General features: G+C 35.2%; 1 protein-coding gene across 4 annotated transcripts in view; it reads left to right on the top strand.

Annotated features, from left to right (window-relative positions):
• The window catches only part of RYR2 (ryanodine receptor 2), a 380,163-nt gene that overhangs the window by 232,960 nt on the left and 127,962 nt on the right, over positions 1-19,241 (top strand). For all 4 annotated transcript variants that reach the window (XM_065680202.1, XM_065680204.1, XM_065680203.1 and 1 more), the window contains 12 exons: positions 994-1,168; positions 7,998-8,206; positions 9,031-9,383; positions 10,425-10,539; positions 11,300-11,460; positions 12,118-12,277; positions 12,539-12,625; positions 13,380-13,606; positions 14,208-15,009; positions 15,526-15,726; positions 15,818-15,923; positions 17,800-17,943. In XM_065680202.1, the coding sequence (XP_065536274.1) occupies positions 994-1,168; positions 7,998-8,206; positions 9,031-9,383; positions 10,425-10,539; positions 11,300-11,460; positions 12,118-12,277; positions 12,539-12,625; positions 13,380-13,606; positions 14,208-15,009; positions 15,526-15,726; positions 15,818-15,923; positions 17,800-17,943 (2,740 nt within the window). The remainder of the gene's footprint in view (positions 1-993; positions 1,169-7,997; positions 8,207-9,030; positions 9,384-10,424; positions 10,540-11,299; positions 11,461-12,117; positions 12,278-12,538; positions 12,626-13,379; positions 13,607-14,207; positions 15,010-15,525; positions 15,727-15,817; positions 15,924-17,799; positions 17,944-19,241) is intronic.

Below are 19,241 nucleotides of genomic sequence, written 5' to 3'. Positions count from 1 at the left end.
CAACAGTATTTCTGGCTTTTCTTCATCAGATCAAGCTCTCAAGATGTTTTTTATTCATGCTGTTGGACTTTTTTCCCTGTCTCATATTACATGAGAAGATGCATTAAAATGAGAACTGAAAAGTTGTTTTTGTAAAATATCTAATTGGCTTGAGTGAATTATTCAAGTTTTGTGTCTTTACTAGAATAGCTATGTAGTATTTTGTCTTCTGAATCTTACGGTTTGATCTTTCTGTATCAATCCACAAAGCTATTTTCTTGTCTTTGATTTGAATCAATTCTCTCCTTGGATCTTCTTGATCAGAGAAAAGATTTTGATGATGTTTTGATGTTTGTTTATTTGAATTCTGATCTAAGACCACATCCAAAGCCTTTGCAGTTTTTGACTTTTGAAGGTTAGCCATACAAATCATTAATCATGCCCTCAGCTGCTCTGAAATACATCAGAAACTCAGAGTGCTTGTCCATCCACAGAAATTTCTGTTCACTCCAATGACGGAAAGTTTCATTTATTTTGCACACAACATTTGTAGAATTATACTTAAGGAAACAGAGTTTGTTTGTAAGCAGTGAATTTATAGGGTTCTAGGTTAAATAAAAGTGATTGCTTAAAAAAAGTTTATGAAGCGGCTAGTTAGCATTGTAATTGATAGCATATTATTTTCATTACAAGTCTTTCATGGAGCTTCTGCAGAAAAATAAGCTATTCTCTTGTTACTAAAATGTTGAAATAGTAATTTTACCCGTCAGCTCACTGAGCAGCGTTTTACAATACTGGTGTGAGGGGTGTTTGCAGGAAGTTAATTGTTGGATTTCCATTTTCAAAGTCAACTTGGAGTACTCACAGGCATTGTTTTGGAATGATGTGCTGTGAAAGTGTTAATTTAAGTGCCATCTTAATTGAGGGGGCTAATTTTTACTTGTACCAGTATGGGAGAGAGGAACACACACATCATCGCTGTTACTCTTTGAAATTCTTCTAAATCCTTTTCAGGCACAGAGGTGGCATCAAGGTAATGAGCATTTTGGCCGCTCATGGTTGGCAGGAGATGTTGTTGGGTGTATGGTTGACATGAATGAGCACACTATGATGTTCACCTTAAATGGTGAAATCCTGCTTGATGACTCAGGGTCAGAACTTGCATTCAAGGACTTTGAGGTCGGTGATGGTAAGTACTGTAATACAGTGTGTTGCCCATTTTTTGCTCTGTCTTCCGTTTAATGTGGTGTGCTTGTTTTGTGTTTTGTTGGGGTTTTGTTTTGTTTGGTTTTTGTTCCTTTTTTTTTTTTTTCCTCTCCCCCTTTCCTCTGTCTAGGGAGCTACCCCTCATCCTTTAGTATTAAGCATTTGGAAAGGAGGTATGCTGGGTGTGAGGATGTGGCAGGGTCTTTTTCTGTGGTGAACTTTGAAGCCATCTTTTCTTATCAAACCTTTTCGCTATTTTGCAGGGATGTGTCTGGGTTTGCAAATTCATGACCTTGAACATTTCATCTGTACTGCAGCAGGTTGCTATATGGTATAGCAGAATCATAGAATGAATTGTAGACTGCTTTGGGTTGGAAGGGGCTTTTGACAATTATCTAATCCAAACTTTGCTGCCAAGGGCAAGGACATAAAATGTTATCTAGATCAATTACTGAAGCAGTACCAAATTTCTGTCAAATAAGGGAGAACATATGGTAGAATATAAACCTTGAGCCAGCTTTAAGGTTATGTTTTAGCTCTGGAAGCAGAAATGGCACCTGATCCAGGATAAATCCAGCTGGTACAAAGTTAGCCTCCAAAAGTTTTTACTTATTTTTAAACCAGCAGATTGATTTTTTTTTTTTTTTTACCAGTTGTTGTACTGTTCTTGGTGCAGAGTCTGTAAGCCATAGTTTACCATAAGTAAACCATAAGTTTAGTTTACCATAAGCCATAGCTTATGAGATTGCAAAAGGTGGCAAAGATCGAGGTTGTGTCAGGTGCCAGACTGATTGTATATTGCAAAAGTATTTTGGTTTATTAATTTAGTTACATATTTGTATGTGAATAAATGGGTAAGAAATTACATTGATGTAGATAACTGTCTAAAATTTCTGCTCTGTGGTAATGTAAAAAAAAAAATTTAAGCTTTAATCTTTCCCTTTAATTTATTGTAGTCGCATATATTCTCTCATATTTATTATATATCTGTTAAATTATACATCTGTGTCTGAGAGAGAAGGTTCAATTTTTTTGAACAGTAAAGGCTGCAAATGATATTTTTGAGTTACTGATTCCTATTCCCAGGAGAAATATGAATCTTATACCCATTAATAGGGCAGTTCCCTGCTTGAATTTTAAGCACTTTTATCTGGATTTCAGAGTATTTTACCTTCAGGAGTGCTTTGGGAGAAGAATTTTTTCCTCCTTTTATTTTTATTTTTTTTTTTCCTTCTTCTGCCATATACCAAACTAGGAATTCTTTACTGTCAGGGTGCTGCGACACTGGAAAAGGTTGCCCAAAGATGTTGTGGCTGCCTCATCCATGGAAGCGTTCAAGGCCAGGTGGATGAGGCTTTGAGCAACCTGGTCTAGTGAAAGGTGTCCCTACCCATGGCAGAGGGGTTGGAACTATATGATCTTTAAGGTTTCTTGCAACCTAAACCATTCTGTGCTTCTATGATTTGATTCCATTTAAAATGAGATAATTACCACCAATTTCCTGGAATCATGCCCACTGCTTTACTGCCTTTAGATTTCGTTAGATACTGTGATACCATGATGAGGTGACTTGGCTTTATCATTGGTGGTATGGACGCAAAATCTTCCTAGTGCATTTAAATTATAATTGTTTTCCATTTTTTAGGCAGTATAATCCCATTGAGGAGTCAGGGATTCTGAGGGAAAGTGGAATTCCAAGAAATTCTGAGGGCAGCCTGTTTGACCACTATTTTAATTTCAAAGTTGCTGAAATCACAATGTAATTTTTGTGGTACTTGTTTCTAGCTGCAGGTTAAGAATTAAACAGATCTCTAGTGACTGTGAAACTGCTAGAATAATTCCTGGTTTGACATGGAGCTCCAACACCTTGGTAACCATGTCAAAGATTTAATGTCAGCATCAAGCCTCTCAGATTTTTCACAATATCCTTATAATTTACATTAAGATCCTTTTGTCTTTGAAAAGAGCTTGCCTTTGAAATAAAATGTATTATTTTGTTTTCAAAGGAATGTGCTGATTTATCTCAGATTTAATAACTCTCAAACAATACTTGTAAATATGATATATTATATGATTTGTATATATTACAAATATATCATATATATTAAATATAAATAGTTGTAAATATTTTATGGTAAATATTACTTGTAAATAATCAATACTTGTAAATATTGCATTAACAAATACTATTAATTAAAATATTATTAAATATAATATTTACAATACTATCAATATTGTAAATATTCTTTACAATACTTGCAAATGATACTTGTAAAGATTAAATATTATATTGTGAATATGAATGGTATCTCATATACCATTCATGGCAGGGGAGCATCTATGTGTGTGTGTATATACAATTGCATGTATGTAACACCAAAATTAATCTTGATTTTTCTAGAGCTTTCATTCTTTTATAGACTGGCTTTAGTTTGGTTTTGTTAATGGCTCTTACTTAAGAACATTGAGATCTTTCTGTAGGTCACTTCTCTCAGTGAATTGCATGCATGCCATATGCTGCTGCAGAAAGAGACTGTTTGCTTTAGGAACAAAAAAAAAAAGATAGAATTTCTGATTAGAGCCCAGTCTCTTGCTTTGGAGGACAGTCTGACTATAGATCAGTCCTGTTGTTTAAATTTACTTAGGAACAATATAATGGGAATGTGGCATTCTCCCAGCTTACTCATAATGCTCATGGGCTGTCTCTTAGGTTGTACTAACAGTAAGAGTAGCTCTTTAGAATTGTGTCAGACTAATTTGTGAGATACTATTTCAGTAGATTGTCAGTCATAATTGGATATTATTATGCATTTGTGTAAGAGAAATTTGACACTGTAGATACAAACAAGTACACTTGTGAACTCATGATCTCTGTGAGCATGAACTGTTTGTAGTTAGTGACAAATTGCATCAGGAGGTTCATCTTGAGTTCTTGAAAGTAGGGAACATGATGAGGTGTTGCTGTCCTATGCTTTTGTCACTTTGACAGACAATGATAGAGTTACTTTTTCTGATGATAGCGATAAAGTCTTTCTACTTGGTTTTCTATTTCATACAGTAAAATAAAAGCTTTGCTCCATAGGCTAGTTGTGCATGTAGAGACAGATCATGGGTGAATCATAAAATTATAGAATCAGCTAGGTTGAAAAAGACCTGTAAGATCACAAAGCCTAGCTTTTTCCCCAGGACTGCCAAGTCCACCCCTAAACCATGTCACCTTTTTATGGAGCCTCCAGCATGCAAGGGCTACACAAGATCTCTGATGTATCACATCTCAAATGGCTGGTTACTCATTTAGAGAAGGGTAATGAAAGTTAGTTTTTATTCCATAGTAACACATGTAACTGCATTACCAGCACACTCCCTATAAAATGAGAAGCCATATTTTTACCAGGAATGGAAATGCCCTGAAACGCCTTTATGACAACTATACCATTAAGAAATCAGTGCAGAATTTCACCAGAGACAGAAGTAGCGCTTCCATAAGGACTGGCACTGGTGTTTATATTTCATTCATACAGAGCAACAGTTACTGTGTAGCAAGTGTCAGCTACAGGTACAGTACCATTCTGTCATCAATTAACTTTGTATTGGTGAGGAAGGCTGTGATCTTGATTCCGTACTGGCTACAGTTATAGGATTGTTGGAAAATACTAAGCTGAGTAAGAGCGTCAGTGGAAGTTTTATCGGTATAGGATTTTTTTTCTGGGTTTCTTTGTTTTCTTTCAGGCAATCTTGCAAACACCAATTAACATTTTATTTGTGTGTGTGTGTGTGTGAATATTTGCTTCATGTCTAAGAATGAATCTGTGAGATCTTTTTTCCTGAGCCCACAGGAAAAGTCATAGGCAAGCGAATTAGCAGTTTCTGTGCATTCTATTTAGGAAGGGCAAATATTAGTAATACTTTTAATATTTTACATATTTTAAAAATTCCTGTTTGATTTAGATTTTTGTCATGTATGCATCTTAATCTTCATGAATAGAGTTGATCATCTTGGATTTTGGACTGCATCTGTTTATCTAATCAGCTATTTCTATAATGTATGCTTACCAAATTCTGCTGATAACATCAGCTGCTATTGCTTTTTTTTATTTTGCAAAAGAATTATTTTGCACTTGATTTGAGGGCTGTAATAGAGAGGAACTGGCTATGTGTTAATTTCCAAAGTGCTGGAGATAGAGCTTGCTACTTCCTTTCATAAAATACTTGACCTGTGCAGAAGCATAAAACAATTGCTCGTATACATAAATATAGAAATATATAAATAGATACAGACATACGTATAGATATGGCATATTCACAACTGATCAGTTTACACCTCCTTGCTTTGAACACTTTTTTTTTGGTTTTAAGCTTTTGTTCCTCTATGTTTTTTATGAAAATATAACAGTATTTGTCTCAAGAGTCTAGTTAGGTCACTATTTTGTTTTCAACAGCGGTGGATAGCAAATGCCAGTCACCCAGCTTCCAGTGGTTTCTCATTCAAGAGCCTTCTGGGGCAAACATGACATGTTTGTGTTGAATAGCCCTGATGTTTTTTGGGTTTGGTTTGTCATTGATTTTTGTTTGTTTGTCTGTTTTCCCTTCACACATGAAGATCTAAACACTTTTAGAACCTATGTGAGCTTTTAGTGTCCATAATACTGTGTGACAGAAAATTTCACAGCATTACTATGTGGTTTATAAGGAAGTTCATCCCTGTTTTGAAGCTTGCTACCAAACAGTTTCTTTGATCATAATTCTTCTTTGAAAGACATTGAAAATTATTTACTGTTCATTTTCTCTGTGCAACTCATAACGGAGGTATGTATCATACCCCCTTTATAATTTTTGAGTCCGAATTACCCTAATTTCTTTAATTGTTGCTGATAAGAGAACAGTTTAATTCGTGTTGGCCATTTTGCAGATCTGTTATATCCTTTTGGACATGTGAAAAGCAAAGCTCTTCATAAGATTCTAAAATTGGGTGCTATACATTAAATGGTGAGGTGATTCAGACAGAGCACTTGCCTTAGGCAGCATATACCTCTGTGGTTTATTGAAAAAGATTATGTCATTTTTTGATTGACATTGTGAGGATTCATGCTGTTTCTGTGAAAATCCATTCTCAAGCAACTTAGAAGGTTGTCCACAGAAGGTTGTTACTGTCCTTTAGTAATGAGCTGAGATTATAAATCTATTTGTTGTTGAAAATAGAATTTAGTTTTTGACTTTGCTTAAAAACTTTTTTAATATCTTACAGTTTGCTTTAACTCAACAGGAAGCCTAGGAAAGCCTAGTCTAGCAGGCCAGCCACATGCATCTATGTATGCAAATATAACTTTCTTAGTTATGTGTTGCATAATATGATTTTGTGCCATTTATTGCTGGAAAATGTTATTATTGTCCTTTACTGGATTTGTGCTAGCAGAATGGACATAAATCATGTTTTCTGAAATCATCTATGTTATCTGAGAAATTGATGCTTTGTGATTTAAGAGCCTTGCTGTGAAGATAAAAGTCTGGACTTGAACTTATAACTAATAGTGTATGTCCTTAAGTTTCTCATGCCTAATATATGTATACATGATAAACAATCTTGTGTATCTGTAATAAAGTCTTCAGAAGGGGATACTGAAGGCTGATCTTTTATCTGGTGAGCAGTCAGTCCTGTAGATGGTGCTCTGGAGTTTGCTTTTGTCTCTAAAGAACCTATCAACCATTTTTCATCTGTGCAGACTAAAGAAAAGTGAGGAACTCTAGTTGTATTTTGTCCTTATACCCTTCAGTACTCGGTACATTCACATGAACTAGAATAATTTAACAGAGCTTTATGATTCTTGTTGTTACAAAAAAAAACAAAAAAAACAAAAAAAAATTTTGTTAATAGCTAGGTCAAATGGATCTACAAAGCAGTTTGTAGCTGTGGTAATTCAAAATGAGGATCATCGTAAGAAATAATAGGTTTTGTAAGGTTTTTAGACTGTGGTTCTGAACCTGACAAAAAAAAAAAAAAAAAAAACAAACAAAACAAAGCCCAGTCAAAGAAGTGCAAAGGGGTAACAAGTGAGTCACCTGTGCTAATGAAGTAATGAGAATAGGTGCATACAAGTGTGAGGCTGATTCAAAAGAAATCGAAACAAAACAAAAAATCCAGCTGAAAAGGAAACTACTACAAGTTCCATAAAGCTACAGCATCATGTTGTCATTTCTCGTTATCCAGAGTCACAAGTATTACAATTTTTTAAAATTAATTAATATTAATTAAAAAAAAAAAATTACAACATTCACTTGTTGTGAGTTTGTAATTTTTTTTCATTACTGTAGCTGTATGGATAAGTGCTATATTATTTTTAAAGTAATTCCTGAGGTTCTCTCAAAATACTGTGACTGACAGAATTTTTGGAGGAACATGCAAAGTACTATGATTTTAAATAAAATTGGCAACACTCTACCAGTTTAGCAGAGGGATTAACCAATATCTGATTTTTGGACTCCTCAGTGTACTCTTAGATTTCTGTGAAGTAAATGGAGTCTTGCATGAAAAGTTCTATGACAATTTGATAAATCTTTTTCAGAATGATATTTGCGGTACACTACTTGGTGATATGCAAGAGGTGACATGCTATTGAAGACTGCTTGCATTTATACTGTGTGTGGGTTTTGTTTGTGTTTTGTTTTTGTGGTTTGGTGGGGTTTGGGTTTTTTGCTTTTTTTTGTGTGGGTTTTTTTTTCCCACAAATAATTTTAAATTGGGTTATAGAAGAGAGCAGTTCCCTGATGTTCATGACAACATGACAACAACCCAATTTCTTTTATCTTATTTTAAGGATTTCTCCCTGTATGCAGCCTGGGCCCATCTCAAGTGGGAAGAATGAACTTTGGAAAAGATGTCAGCACTCTAAAATATTTCACTATCTGTGGCTTACAGGAAGGGTATGAACCCTTTGCTGTTAATACAAACAGAGATATCACCATTTGGCTGAGTAAAAGGCTCCCTCAGTTTCTGCCAGTGCCACAAAATCATGAACATATTGAGGTTTGTGATCCTATTAAAATGTTTCTAGACACTTCTTCCAGGAATATGTTTGAATTGTGTTTCTGCATTTGCAGTTCTAGACAAAATTTTTAATGTGATACATTGGCCCAATTCTGGATGAAACTTGCACCAATTTCTTACATTGATGGAGTTGATATTATTTCTTTGTCCTTGAAATCTGTTCTGTCTGGACGTGAGATTTTCAGAGACAAATTCTACAAGATATCCTCATTAAGAGATCCTTGTTCAGTGAGAGCAATGTTTGTAAACAGCTTCTGGAAATGAGACATTTCTGCATAAGAGATACTGTGTGTTCTGGAATGATTTTTGCGTAACTAATTGGTTTGGATATTAATAAATATTTATTCACCAATCGTGTCAACACTTATGTCCCTATCAGTTGTGCATCTTGATGGAACTAAATTAATCATTCAGTCTACCATGAAATCCTTCTGAAATTGAAAGAGCTCTTTTTCAGCTGATGTATGTTACACTTGTAGTATTTAAGAAGTAATTTGCATTCCTGCATATGTACATATATGATTTATTTTGGTTGGTTTGTGTTCTGGGCAGGCCTGGATTTATGTTGCTGAGAGTTTTGATGTGAGTGGGTTTTTTTACATGACAGTGGAACCACAGAAATACCCTTATGGTATTTATTTTCACTTAAAATGGCAGCACGATTACAATACATTTGATTGTTGACAGCATATTGTTTCAACTTTTGCAAGTCATGGATGCTTATTGTAGAAATAGAAGTTGAATATTTTAAAAGGGTGAAAAAAGCATCAGCTTCAAAACAACTATATCTTTATATTTGGTAGGTAATGAGAATTGATGGCACCATAGACAGCTGCCCCTGCCTGAAGGTCACACAGAAGTCCTTTGGCTCACAGAACAGTAAAACAGACGTCATGTTTTTTCGATTAAGCATGCCCATTGAATGTGCTGAGGTGTTCTCAAGATCAGCTGCAGGAGGGTTACCAGGCACTGGTTTTTTTGGCCCGAAGAATGACTTGGAGGATTATGATGCTGATTCTGATTTTGAGGTTCTAATGAAAACTGCTCATGGTCATCTAGCTCCTGATCGGACAGAAAGAGAGAAAGATGCCACAAAGCCAGAGTTAAACAACCATAAAGATTATGTTCAAGAAAAGCCTTCACGTCTTAAACAAAGGTTAGTAGCACATGTGGCTTGCAATTTTGGCTTGTGTTCCCTCCTCACCCACCTTTTTTTCTTTTTTTTTTCTTTTTTTTTTTCCATTTCTTGTATTGTAATTCAAAAGACATGCCAATCAGGTCTGCAGGGAGTTTTTCCTAATTCTGCCCTAAATTTGAATATAACACAGTAGGCAGGGGAGTTAACCTTTATGTGATTAAATTATATCTTATTTTCAATGTTTAGATTAAAATTAAGCAGAAATATTAAAACATTTTTGAACATTTTAGAAACCTATAATTTGGTGTATTGTGAATGCTTTTGTGATCATCAAGTGGAGTACATTTTAAAACCATGGAGATCCTTTCTGACAGAACTACAAAGTAGCATGGAATGTTTTTTCACATGGCTTCCAAAAAGCTGGAGGTGTTAGGTAATCTTTATGTAGAAATGTATATCAGATTCTCACCTCACTCAATGAGTCAAATAATCATACAAGTATTCTCTAGTAGACACTTTTATCCTGCCTAATTTTTTTTTACGGAATCTGGAGCAGAATGCCAAACTTTTGATGATGCTGTGGAGATGGAAACACTATGCCATTAGCTGGACAATATTACTGTAGCTTTCCATTTCTTTTCTGCTCTTCTTAACCAAACTTGGTTTCTTAAATATTTCAGTTGCAGAATAATTCAGTTGCATATAGGTGGTGTTTTTAAATGCATTCTTTCAAAGTGATAGATGTTTAACAGCCTGGTAGTTTTTTTAAGTTACGTGGGTTTAGTTTCCAGTTAACTTTTGAATATATAATTTAAGCTCAGAGTTCATTTAAGCACTTTTTGAAAGGAGCTTGTCTCTTTTTCTTTTCTGAATAATTTATTTTTTTAATCTATATGGAATTGATAGCCTAACCAGTGTTACATACTAATAATGTAATCAATACTATGTATTTAGGGCTAGCATATGAAATACATATTTAGGGATAATGTATCAATGTAAAATTGTGTATATATTGATATATTGAGCTTCTCATACAGATTTTGATTTTACTTATTACAGATTTATGCTGAGGAGGACAAAGCCAGATTATAGCACGAGTCACTCTGCACGGCTTACTGAGGATGTGCTAGCAGATGATAGGGATGACTATGATTACTTGATGCAAACTTCCACGGTATAGTGACATACGATTGGTATTTTAGCTGTTTGCTTTGCTAATCCTGTACTACTGAAGTTAGACCACTATGTTCCTTTTGTTTTGACTTGTCAGTCTAAAAGAATTTCCACATGGAAACCCATAAGTGAATTGAATCCATTTTTGAAACTACTATTGATAACACCAGACACAAAAGAGAAAGAATAAGTAGTTCTAGAATAATGGAATAAATAGGAAAAATTGCATTAAACAGTGTTAAGGACTATACTGTTGCTCAGCATTTATTTAATGGAATTCCCAGGGAAAGTTCTGTGCAGGGCTTTCTGCATCTTCTCTGACAAGATCAGCTCCATAAGCAGTCAGTCTTCAATTTTTAAAGGGAAAGAAGTACTTCTCTTCTGGATGTATTCTCCTCTTTCTAAAAGATAGTAGATACTAGAAACTGAGTCACCTCCAATATAGAAATTGCAGCTGCACTACAAAAATATCCTAGAATGCTATGATGCAGAAGCCTACAATGCAGTCATATAAGCTGCATTTTTAATTCTTTCAATTGTTTCTAATATACATATTTTGTTAGCTGTATTTTGATTTGTGTTTATATTCTTTTGTTTCTTTGCTTATGAATTGCACTTGAAGAAGCCTATGCTGCTTTTGAAGAGATTAGATGTTCTCAGATTTTAAAGCAACAAATAAATTCTGAATCAAATTGATAAACTGGAAACCAAATGCTAACATTTAAGGATTTCTTTTTTTTTTTTTTTTTTTTTTTTGACAGTATTATTATTCAGTGAGAATATTTCCTGGCCAAGAACCTGCTAATGTCTGGGTGGGCTGGATTACATCTGACTTTCACCAGTATGACACAAGCTTTGACTTGGAAAGAGTGCGTACTGTCACAGTTACACTGGGAGATGAAAAAGGGAAGGTTCATGAGAGGTTGGTTAAAATTTTCTTAAAAAGATACATATTTTATACCCGTAAAAGCAACTAACAATCTATAAACTATAAATCCACCTTATTTAATATAGTTAGGTTTATGTTAAAAAATTGTAATAAAAAGTATAACTTGTTCTCTTGCTTGTGAAGAAACAGCAATGTGATTATTACTCCATGTATGTAGTAATAATCTAATCAAATCAGCAGGCACAGCTTGTCTATGTGGTTTCAGAGTATGATCATGTAAATACTGACTTATGAACTGCTACAAAGTAGAGCAAAATACCTGGTAGCATTTTTGGAACTTTTTGATTTTGAGCAGGCTGGAATTGGTGCAACACCTCCTCTCAGCACTTCAGCTTGTGATCCTGCCTGAAACTGTGTTTAACATAAATGATTTGTAACATAAACTTTGAAAATCAGTTTTGTGTCATAGAATTTTACAAAAGATTTGAGCTTGTTAATATATTGCAATCTTCAATTTTTATTTTTTTCAATTATGAAGTCTAGGTTTCATTGAATTTTGGCACTGGTTATGCTTTGATCCATTGTTTTCAGCCACGAGAGCTTGTTGGTTGCAGGCATGCAAAATTGTTCTTAGTCCACTACATAAAGTTTACACACAGTCCATAAATAAATCTGTCTTTTGACATTCAGTATAAAACGCAGCAACTGCTATATGGTGTGCGCAGGAGAGAGCATGAGCCCTGGACAAGGGCGTAATAATAATGGTCTGGAGATTGGTTGCTTGGTTGATGCTGCCAGTGGCCTGCTGACCTTCACAGCTAATGGCAAGGAACTAGGCACATATTATCAGGTGGGTATTTTTTGATCATGTATTCTAGTAAGAAGGGGGAAAACTGAATCTTCAGACTACAATTTATTAGAAACTTTTGTACAATTGGAAGGAGTTGTTGCTCTTATGACTCATTTCTCTACTCCCATTGTGATTTTCTCAGGTTTTATTCAAAAGCTTGCACTTATTGACTGTTAATACAGATATTGGGGGTGGGGGTGTTAATATATAATAGTGTTTTGCTGTCTTCAGTGGTTATATATTTGTGCATCTTTGATTTAGGTTGAACCAAGTACAAAGTTATTTCCTGCTGTATTTGCTCAAGCTACAAGCCCCAATGTTTTCCAGTTTGAATTGGGAAGAATAAAGGTAAAGAATGCTTGGGTTTGTGCAGGTTTAGGACTAATGTTTCAAGTAATTATTTGATTTTTTTTTTGTAAAAGATTTTATTTTGGCTATTTGTTGCCTGCAATGTGCTCTTGTCATTGGGCACGTTTTCATGATTTCACGTGTTTGCACTATTGCCATTTTTATTCTTAACTCGGTTTTAAATGGTTCATGTATTTAAAACACAGTTCATTGGATGAGAAGGGTTGTAACTGGTTAGAATTGACAGGATGTTGCAGGGTTGTGTTGAATTTTCTGAATCTCATCCTTCATGATGAAGTGAAATCACTGAGGTCAGTAAGGCAAATCTCTTACTCTACAAACAAAGCATGGATGACCTGCAGATTAGATTAGGGTTTTAAAATGGTTTTAAAGTACATTCCAACAGCACACTAGAGAAAACAGCTAAAATTTGCTTCCTTGCTTTGGAGACATGGATGTCTAACAAATCGGAAGAGTGAAGTTCAGATCTCTGGTCCAAGGATGTGATGACATATTCCATTCAAGTTTCTATTTCAAATTTAACCATTTTTAAAAACTGTTATTGTTATGCACAGTGCTCTGTTGCTGCCAATCTTCCAACAGTTCCCTGCTGGTTTTACAATCTACTGAGAATATTAGTTTCCTGTTGCACTGTAGTTTACTGTCTGTTGAATATATTTCTTGAAAAATATAATATATTCATTGTTTGGTAAAGATGATGAAAATGATTGCCTCTTCTGTTGGAATTTTCCAGAATGTAATGCCATTATCTGCTGGTTTATTCAAAAGTGAACATAAAAACCCCGTCTCTCAATGTCCTCCACGTCTCCATGTCCAATTTCTTACTCATGTCCTTTGGAGCAGAGTGCCAAACCACTTCCTGAAGGTTGATGTCTCTCGGATCAGTGAACGACAAGGCTGGATGATACAGTGCCTGAATCCTTTGCAGTTCATGGCTCTCCATATTCCCGAAGAAAACAGGTTGATGTTTGTGTGTTGAAGTATATTCAATTTAAACAAGGGAAGAAATATAACTTCATGATTTCTCTGTTACCTAGATGTCTCAGTATTTTGCCAGTGCCAAAACTGAAAATAAAATCACTGGAATATTAGCTAAGAATTCTAAACAAACAGCTCTGCCCCCAACCCTCTGCAAAAGAACTGGTTAGTCTGTTGTCATTTTGCAACCCCAGATCTAAAAAAAAAAAAAGAAATCATATAAATATCTCAACCTATACTAGTTTTAAAATCTTCATTTCAGTTATTCAAATTCTTGTTTGTAGCATGATGAAGTATTCTGTGTTAAGTAAACAATTTTGATCTTTCCCCGCTGAAAAGAATTGAAGTTGTACATTAGGAGTAACCTGAAAAAATTTTCTATTGAACGTTGTTATTAGTCCTTGATTCTTAGGTTGACATTGTTCCCTACATGAAAACTGAAATGTGGAAAAAGTCATCCCTAGAATTGATACTGTGCCAATGTTATTGTTAGGGAGAATTTTTAATGCCTTCACTTAAGTAAGTTTTTGCACTGATACAAAATTTACTGTTTCTTTTTTTGTTTACTTGTTTTTCTCTGCAGGACAATTGATATTTTAGAGTTGACAGAACAAGAAGAATTGCTGAAATTTCACTACCATACCCTCCGATTATATTCAGCTGTTTGTGCTTTAGGTAACAATAGAGTGGCCCATGCTATGTGTAGCCATGTGGATGAATCTCAGCTCCTGTATGCTATTGAGAATAAATATATGCCAGGATTATTACGTGCAGGATATTATGACTTACTCATTGACATCCATCTCAATACCTATGCAACTGCCAGGTTAATGATGAATAATGAATTCATAGTTCCAATGACAGATGAGACCAAGAGTATTACTTTGTTTCCTGATGAAAACAAAAAACATGGCCTCCCTGGCATAGGACTTAGCACTTCATTAAGGCCAAGAATGCAATTCTCCTCTCCGAGTTTTGTAAGCATTAGCAGTGAGTGCTTTCAGTTCAGTCCTGAATTCCCTCTGGAAACCTTAAAAGCCAAAACCATAGAGATGCTGACTGAAGCTGTTCAGGAGGGCAGCCTCCATGTCAGAGATCCAGTTGGAGGTTCTACAGAATTTCTGTTTGTCCCTCTCATCAAACTCTTTTATACCCTTCTGATTATGGGAATCTTCCACAATGGGGATCTGAAACACATCTTACAGTTGATTGAGCCCCGGGTTTTCAAAGAAGCAGTGAGCCAGGAGGATGAAATTGATTTCTCAGATAAAGAGCAGAGTCCAGGTGAGCTGAAGTCAGAAGAAGGAGAGGAAGAAACCAGAGGGGATCAAGTACCAAAGGAAGGGCTTCTTCAGATGAAACTTCCAGAACCTGTTAAGTTACAGGTAACAATACTGCTGTGATAGTGGTTGTTCCCATTTCTTCACAAATCCTTTTTTTCTTTATTTGATCACTTCTCTTTCAAGGAATATAACATTTTGATGTTATTTAAACAGAGAAGTAATTTCCTTAAGGAAACAACAGGATTTAGTGTCTTCCTAATGATATAGACTTGTTCACCATAGATCAAAGAACTATTGTTTCATTAAATATATCATTGAGAATTACTTTCTCAATGATATTAACAGGGAATTACTTGTTTTTATGGATCTACACAGAAAGGAAATCCCCTAGAAGCCAGGGGTAAATTCATTCTCTTATAACTTTAATAAAAGTTTTACATTTTATATGTCTGAGGCACATAAATCTCTTGCAGATGCCAGCTATTGCTGGTGTAGGATTTCTTCACATGTACTAAATGACAGCATTAAAGATTTCAGTTGTTTTATTCCAATAACAGGTAAAAGAAAGATATTTATTAGCTTGACAACTCTTCTTTCTCTTACAATACTGTTTCTTAGATGTGTCATCTACTCCAGTACCTTTGTGATTGCCAAGTACGGCACCGAATAGAAGCCATTGTAGCATTTTCAGATGATTTTGTGGCCAAGCTTCAAGAAAATCAACGCTTCCGGTACAATGAAGTGATGCAGGCCTTGAACATGTCTGCTGCCCTGACAGCTAGAAAAACAAAAGAATTTCGATCACCACCTCAGGAGCAGGTACAGCTTCGAACAAACAAATTACTTTTTGTTGTACTCTACATGTGGCAGAGCTATGTTTGAATTCAAAGTTTTCCTTTGTTCTTTTAAGATTAATATGCTGCTGAACTTTAAAGATGATAAAAATGATTGCCCCTGCCCTGAAGAAATTAGGGATCAACTTTTGGAATTCCATGAAGACCTAATGACACACTGTGGTAAGTCTTGTTACTGAATGTTTTTACTTTTTAAATTATATTAACTTTACGATAATTTTCTAAATTATTTTACATAAGAAACAGCAACTAAGCAGTCTATAGATTACACTATATCAGTTATAAATACTGTCAAATAGAGGTGCTCATCTTGTAGTCAGAACCAAATAAATGTTCTTAGCCTCATATATGGTCAAACTAGAAGAGAATGCAGAATGTTTTGCTTCATGAGGGAAGAGTGGCCTTTTTTATTCACCCATACAGAGTGCAGAAAATCAGGCAACTAAAAACAGATTCAATAAGTTGAGAAGAATGATGTAATGTCGTGAAGAAACATCCTATAAAATTCAAGACTGCTAAAGAACTCCCCACAAACCCCTTAATTTTAGAACTTATATTGGAAACTAAAAAAAAGACAAAACAAAAAACAAACAAACAAACAAAACCAAACCAAAAACCAGAAAAAACATTTGCATGATATTTTTATTTTGAGGTTATTTTAGTGGGAATAATAGGTATAGGTCAAGATTTTTAATTCCTTGACAATCCTTAAATGAGTAAGCTTGCAAACATGAGAGGAATGAGCTGACAGGAATCCTGTTGAGTTCAGCAATGGGAAGTGCTAAGTTCTACATGTGGGCAGGAATAACTCCATGCAGCAAGGACAGGCTAGGGACCAAACTGGGAAGTAGTTTGTCAGGAAAGGACCTGGTGATCCTGGTGGACAACAGAGTGAACATGAGCAACAGTGGGCCCTTAAGGATAACCCTGTACAAGAGGGACATGGACAGACTAGATGAGTCTAGGGAGGGGCCATCAAAGATGGTTAAATTCTTGGAGTATCTTTTGTACAATGAGAAACTGAGAGGACTACTGTTTTTCAACTTGAAGAGAAAGCTTGTGGGGAAAATGTAGCAATGCATATAAATACCTGTTGGGCAGGAGGGGTAAAGAAGGCTGAGCCAGACTTTTGTTAGTGGTGCCTAGTGACAGCGCAAGAGACAATGGGTACAAATTGAAATACAGGAAATTTTACTTTTTCCTTTTTTTATGTATTTATTTTTACTGTAAGGGTGATAGAATTCAAGAACAGGTTTTCCAGAGAGGTTGTGGAGTCTACTTTAGGAGATACTCAAAAACTGACTAGACATGGTCTTGTGCAACCTACTCTAGTTGAACTAGCTTTGAGCCAGGGTGCCTGGACTGGACAATCCCTAAAGGCTAATTCCAACTTCAGCAGTTCTGTGATTTTGTAAAGCTGCATATGCAAAGTTGTTTGGTTTTGTTTGTTGTTTTTTTTTTTTTGTTGGTTTTTTTTTACATTTTTGTGTTTGTTATTAGAATATCGTGAAAGAGCTACTCTACAATCAAGGTGGCTATTTTCTTGTGATTGGTCACTAGGAAGTATATTTATTGCAACTGTAGTTCTTTCACTTCTGTGTGTTTTACCTACAAATCTCCTAGTCTTTACTAGTATCAGTTGAACCATACTGTGTCAGTAGGGACTATATCTGCACTTTTTAAGTACGTATGTTCAAAACACAGGCATCAGTGCTAGCATGAAAACATTCATACTGGGGAAGTTGAACACATATATATTTACTAAATATTTCATGCATTGTAACACACAAATTATAGAAAATTAAATTAACAAGATTATGTGATCCTTATCTACAGTTTCCCGTCTTGTGCATATGCCTGATCTATACTAGTTCCAAACTGTTGTTTAAGCATATCCCATCTCAAACTCTTTTATAGTTCTAACAGAACAGAACAACATATATCCGTTCCATTATGTTTGTACTTACAAGATAGACAACATGTCTGTAATACGTTTAATTTTATTCTTTGACTATTTAGTGTATATTTTTTGTTTCAGGGATTGAACTAGATGAAGATGGAACATTGGATGGAAACAATGATTTAACCATTAGGGGTCGCCTCTTATACCTTATGGAAAAAGTTACGTATCTGAAGAAGAAGCAAGCTGAGAAGCCAGTTGATGATGATGATAAGACATCCTGTAAGCAAAATTAAAACTGTTTCTTGTGTCCTAATTCCAGAAGGCAAAAGAAGCATGGGAGGAAGTTCTTCACGTATTTTCAGGCAAAGCCAGGTGGATTTTTAGCACAACATCTGTGGACCTTAAAGTTTGTAGATCTGGTGTCAAGACAAGTTCAGGTGGAATTTTTATGATAGGCAGATTTGATTCCCAATAGAATGCAGTGGAAAACTTTTTCTACTGGCTTTTCCACCCTTGCTCCTCTTTCAAATCAAAGTTTTCCAGAATGTATCTTGCTTTTTGTAAAATTGGTATAGACTTAATAATTGTAGCAAGGTCCTAATTATGATAATTTGCTTGTAAAATCAGTTGCAGCTGTATTTGCATGAAGATTACCAAATCAATGGAGACTGTGCAATTTTACCATAATTTGCAAAGCTGTGCTTAGGAGAAGCCTCCCCATCCAATCTAAAATTCAAGATTTGCTGACTGTGATAGTTGGTCTATCATTTTTCTGACATTTTCTGTCTTTTCATCTTGATAAGAATCATTGTCAGGGGAATCCAAGTTTTGCGCTTGGTGCCAACTGATTACAGAAATTTATTTATTTTTTACTTGTCAGTGCTGATCTAATTGTTTGAGGGTTTTTGTTTGTGCTTTTTTGTGGGGTTTTTTTATTTTTTTTATTTTTTGGTTGGCTTTTTTTTTTTTTTTTTTCTTTCAAATGTCCTAATTTTTCTGGCCACAAAGTTTAGGGGTTCTGACTTTGGTAAAAAATTGCTTTCCATCAGTGATTACACAGAATTCCTAGGGACACCGGCCTTTTAACTTGATTGCTAATGTAAGTGCCTACAGTTACAGGATGAGAAGATTTCTCTAGGGTATTTACAATAAGATGGCTTCTTAGAGGCCAGTTATTAGTGTTAGCATAGTGTTCTTTAAGTAGAAGTATTTTCCTTCTCCTAAAAATGTGCCTTCTTGCTTTGCAATTTATAACTGTTGCTTCCGTTATCAGGCAGTAGTAGCTAGAGACTGGGTCTCTGCAGACCGTGGCAATGAATCCTGCATTTCCTATTTTTTTTCCTGTAGAGCTTAAAACTCTACAAATCTAATTCTGTCTCATTTATGTTAGTAGAAAGGTGGCGTTATACTAAACTAGTTAAACAATATTGTGGTGGCTAGGATGCTTGGGTTCTTCATTGCAAGCAAGACAATGACCAGACCCACAGGTAGGTAGGATGCAGTATTGCAATTATCAAAACAGGACCCAAATGACAGCCTGCTCATGTGATTCTTCACAAAACAAAAACAAACTAAGC

This window comes from Lathamus discolor, chromosome 5, assembly GCF_037157495.1.
Source record: "Lathamus discolor isolate bLatDis1 chromosome 5, bLatDis1.hap1, whole genome shotgun sequence".
Classification (NCBI taxonomy): Eukaryota; Metazoa; Chordata; class Aves; order Psittaciformes; family Psittacidae; genus Lathamus; species Lathamus discolor.
Note: the sequence above shows the minus strand (reverse complement) of the source record. Positions and strands in the feature narration are given on the sequence as shown.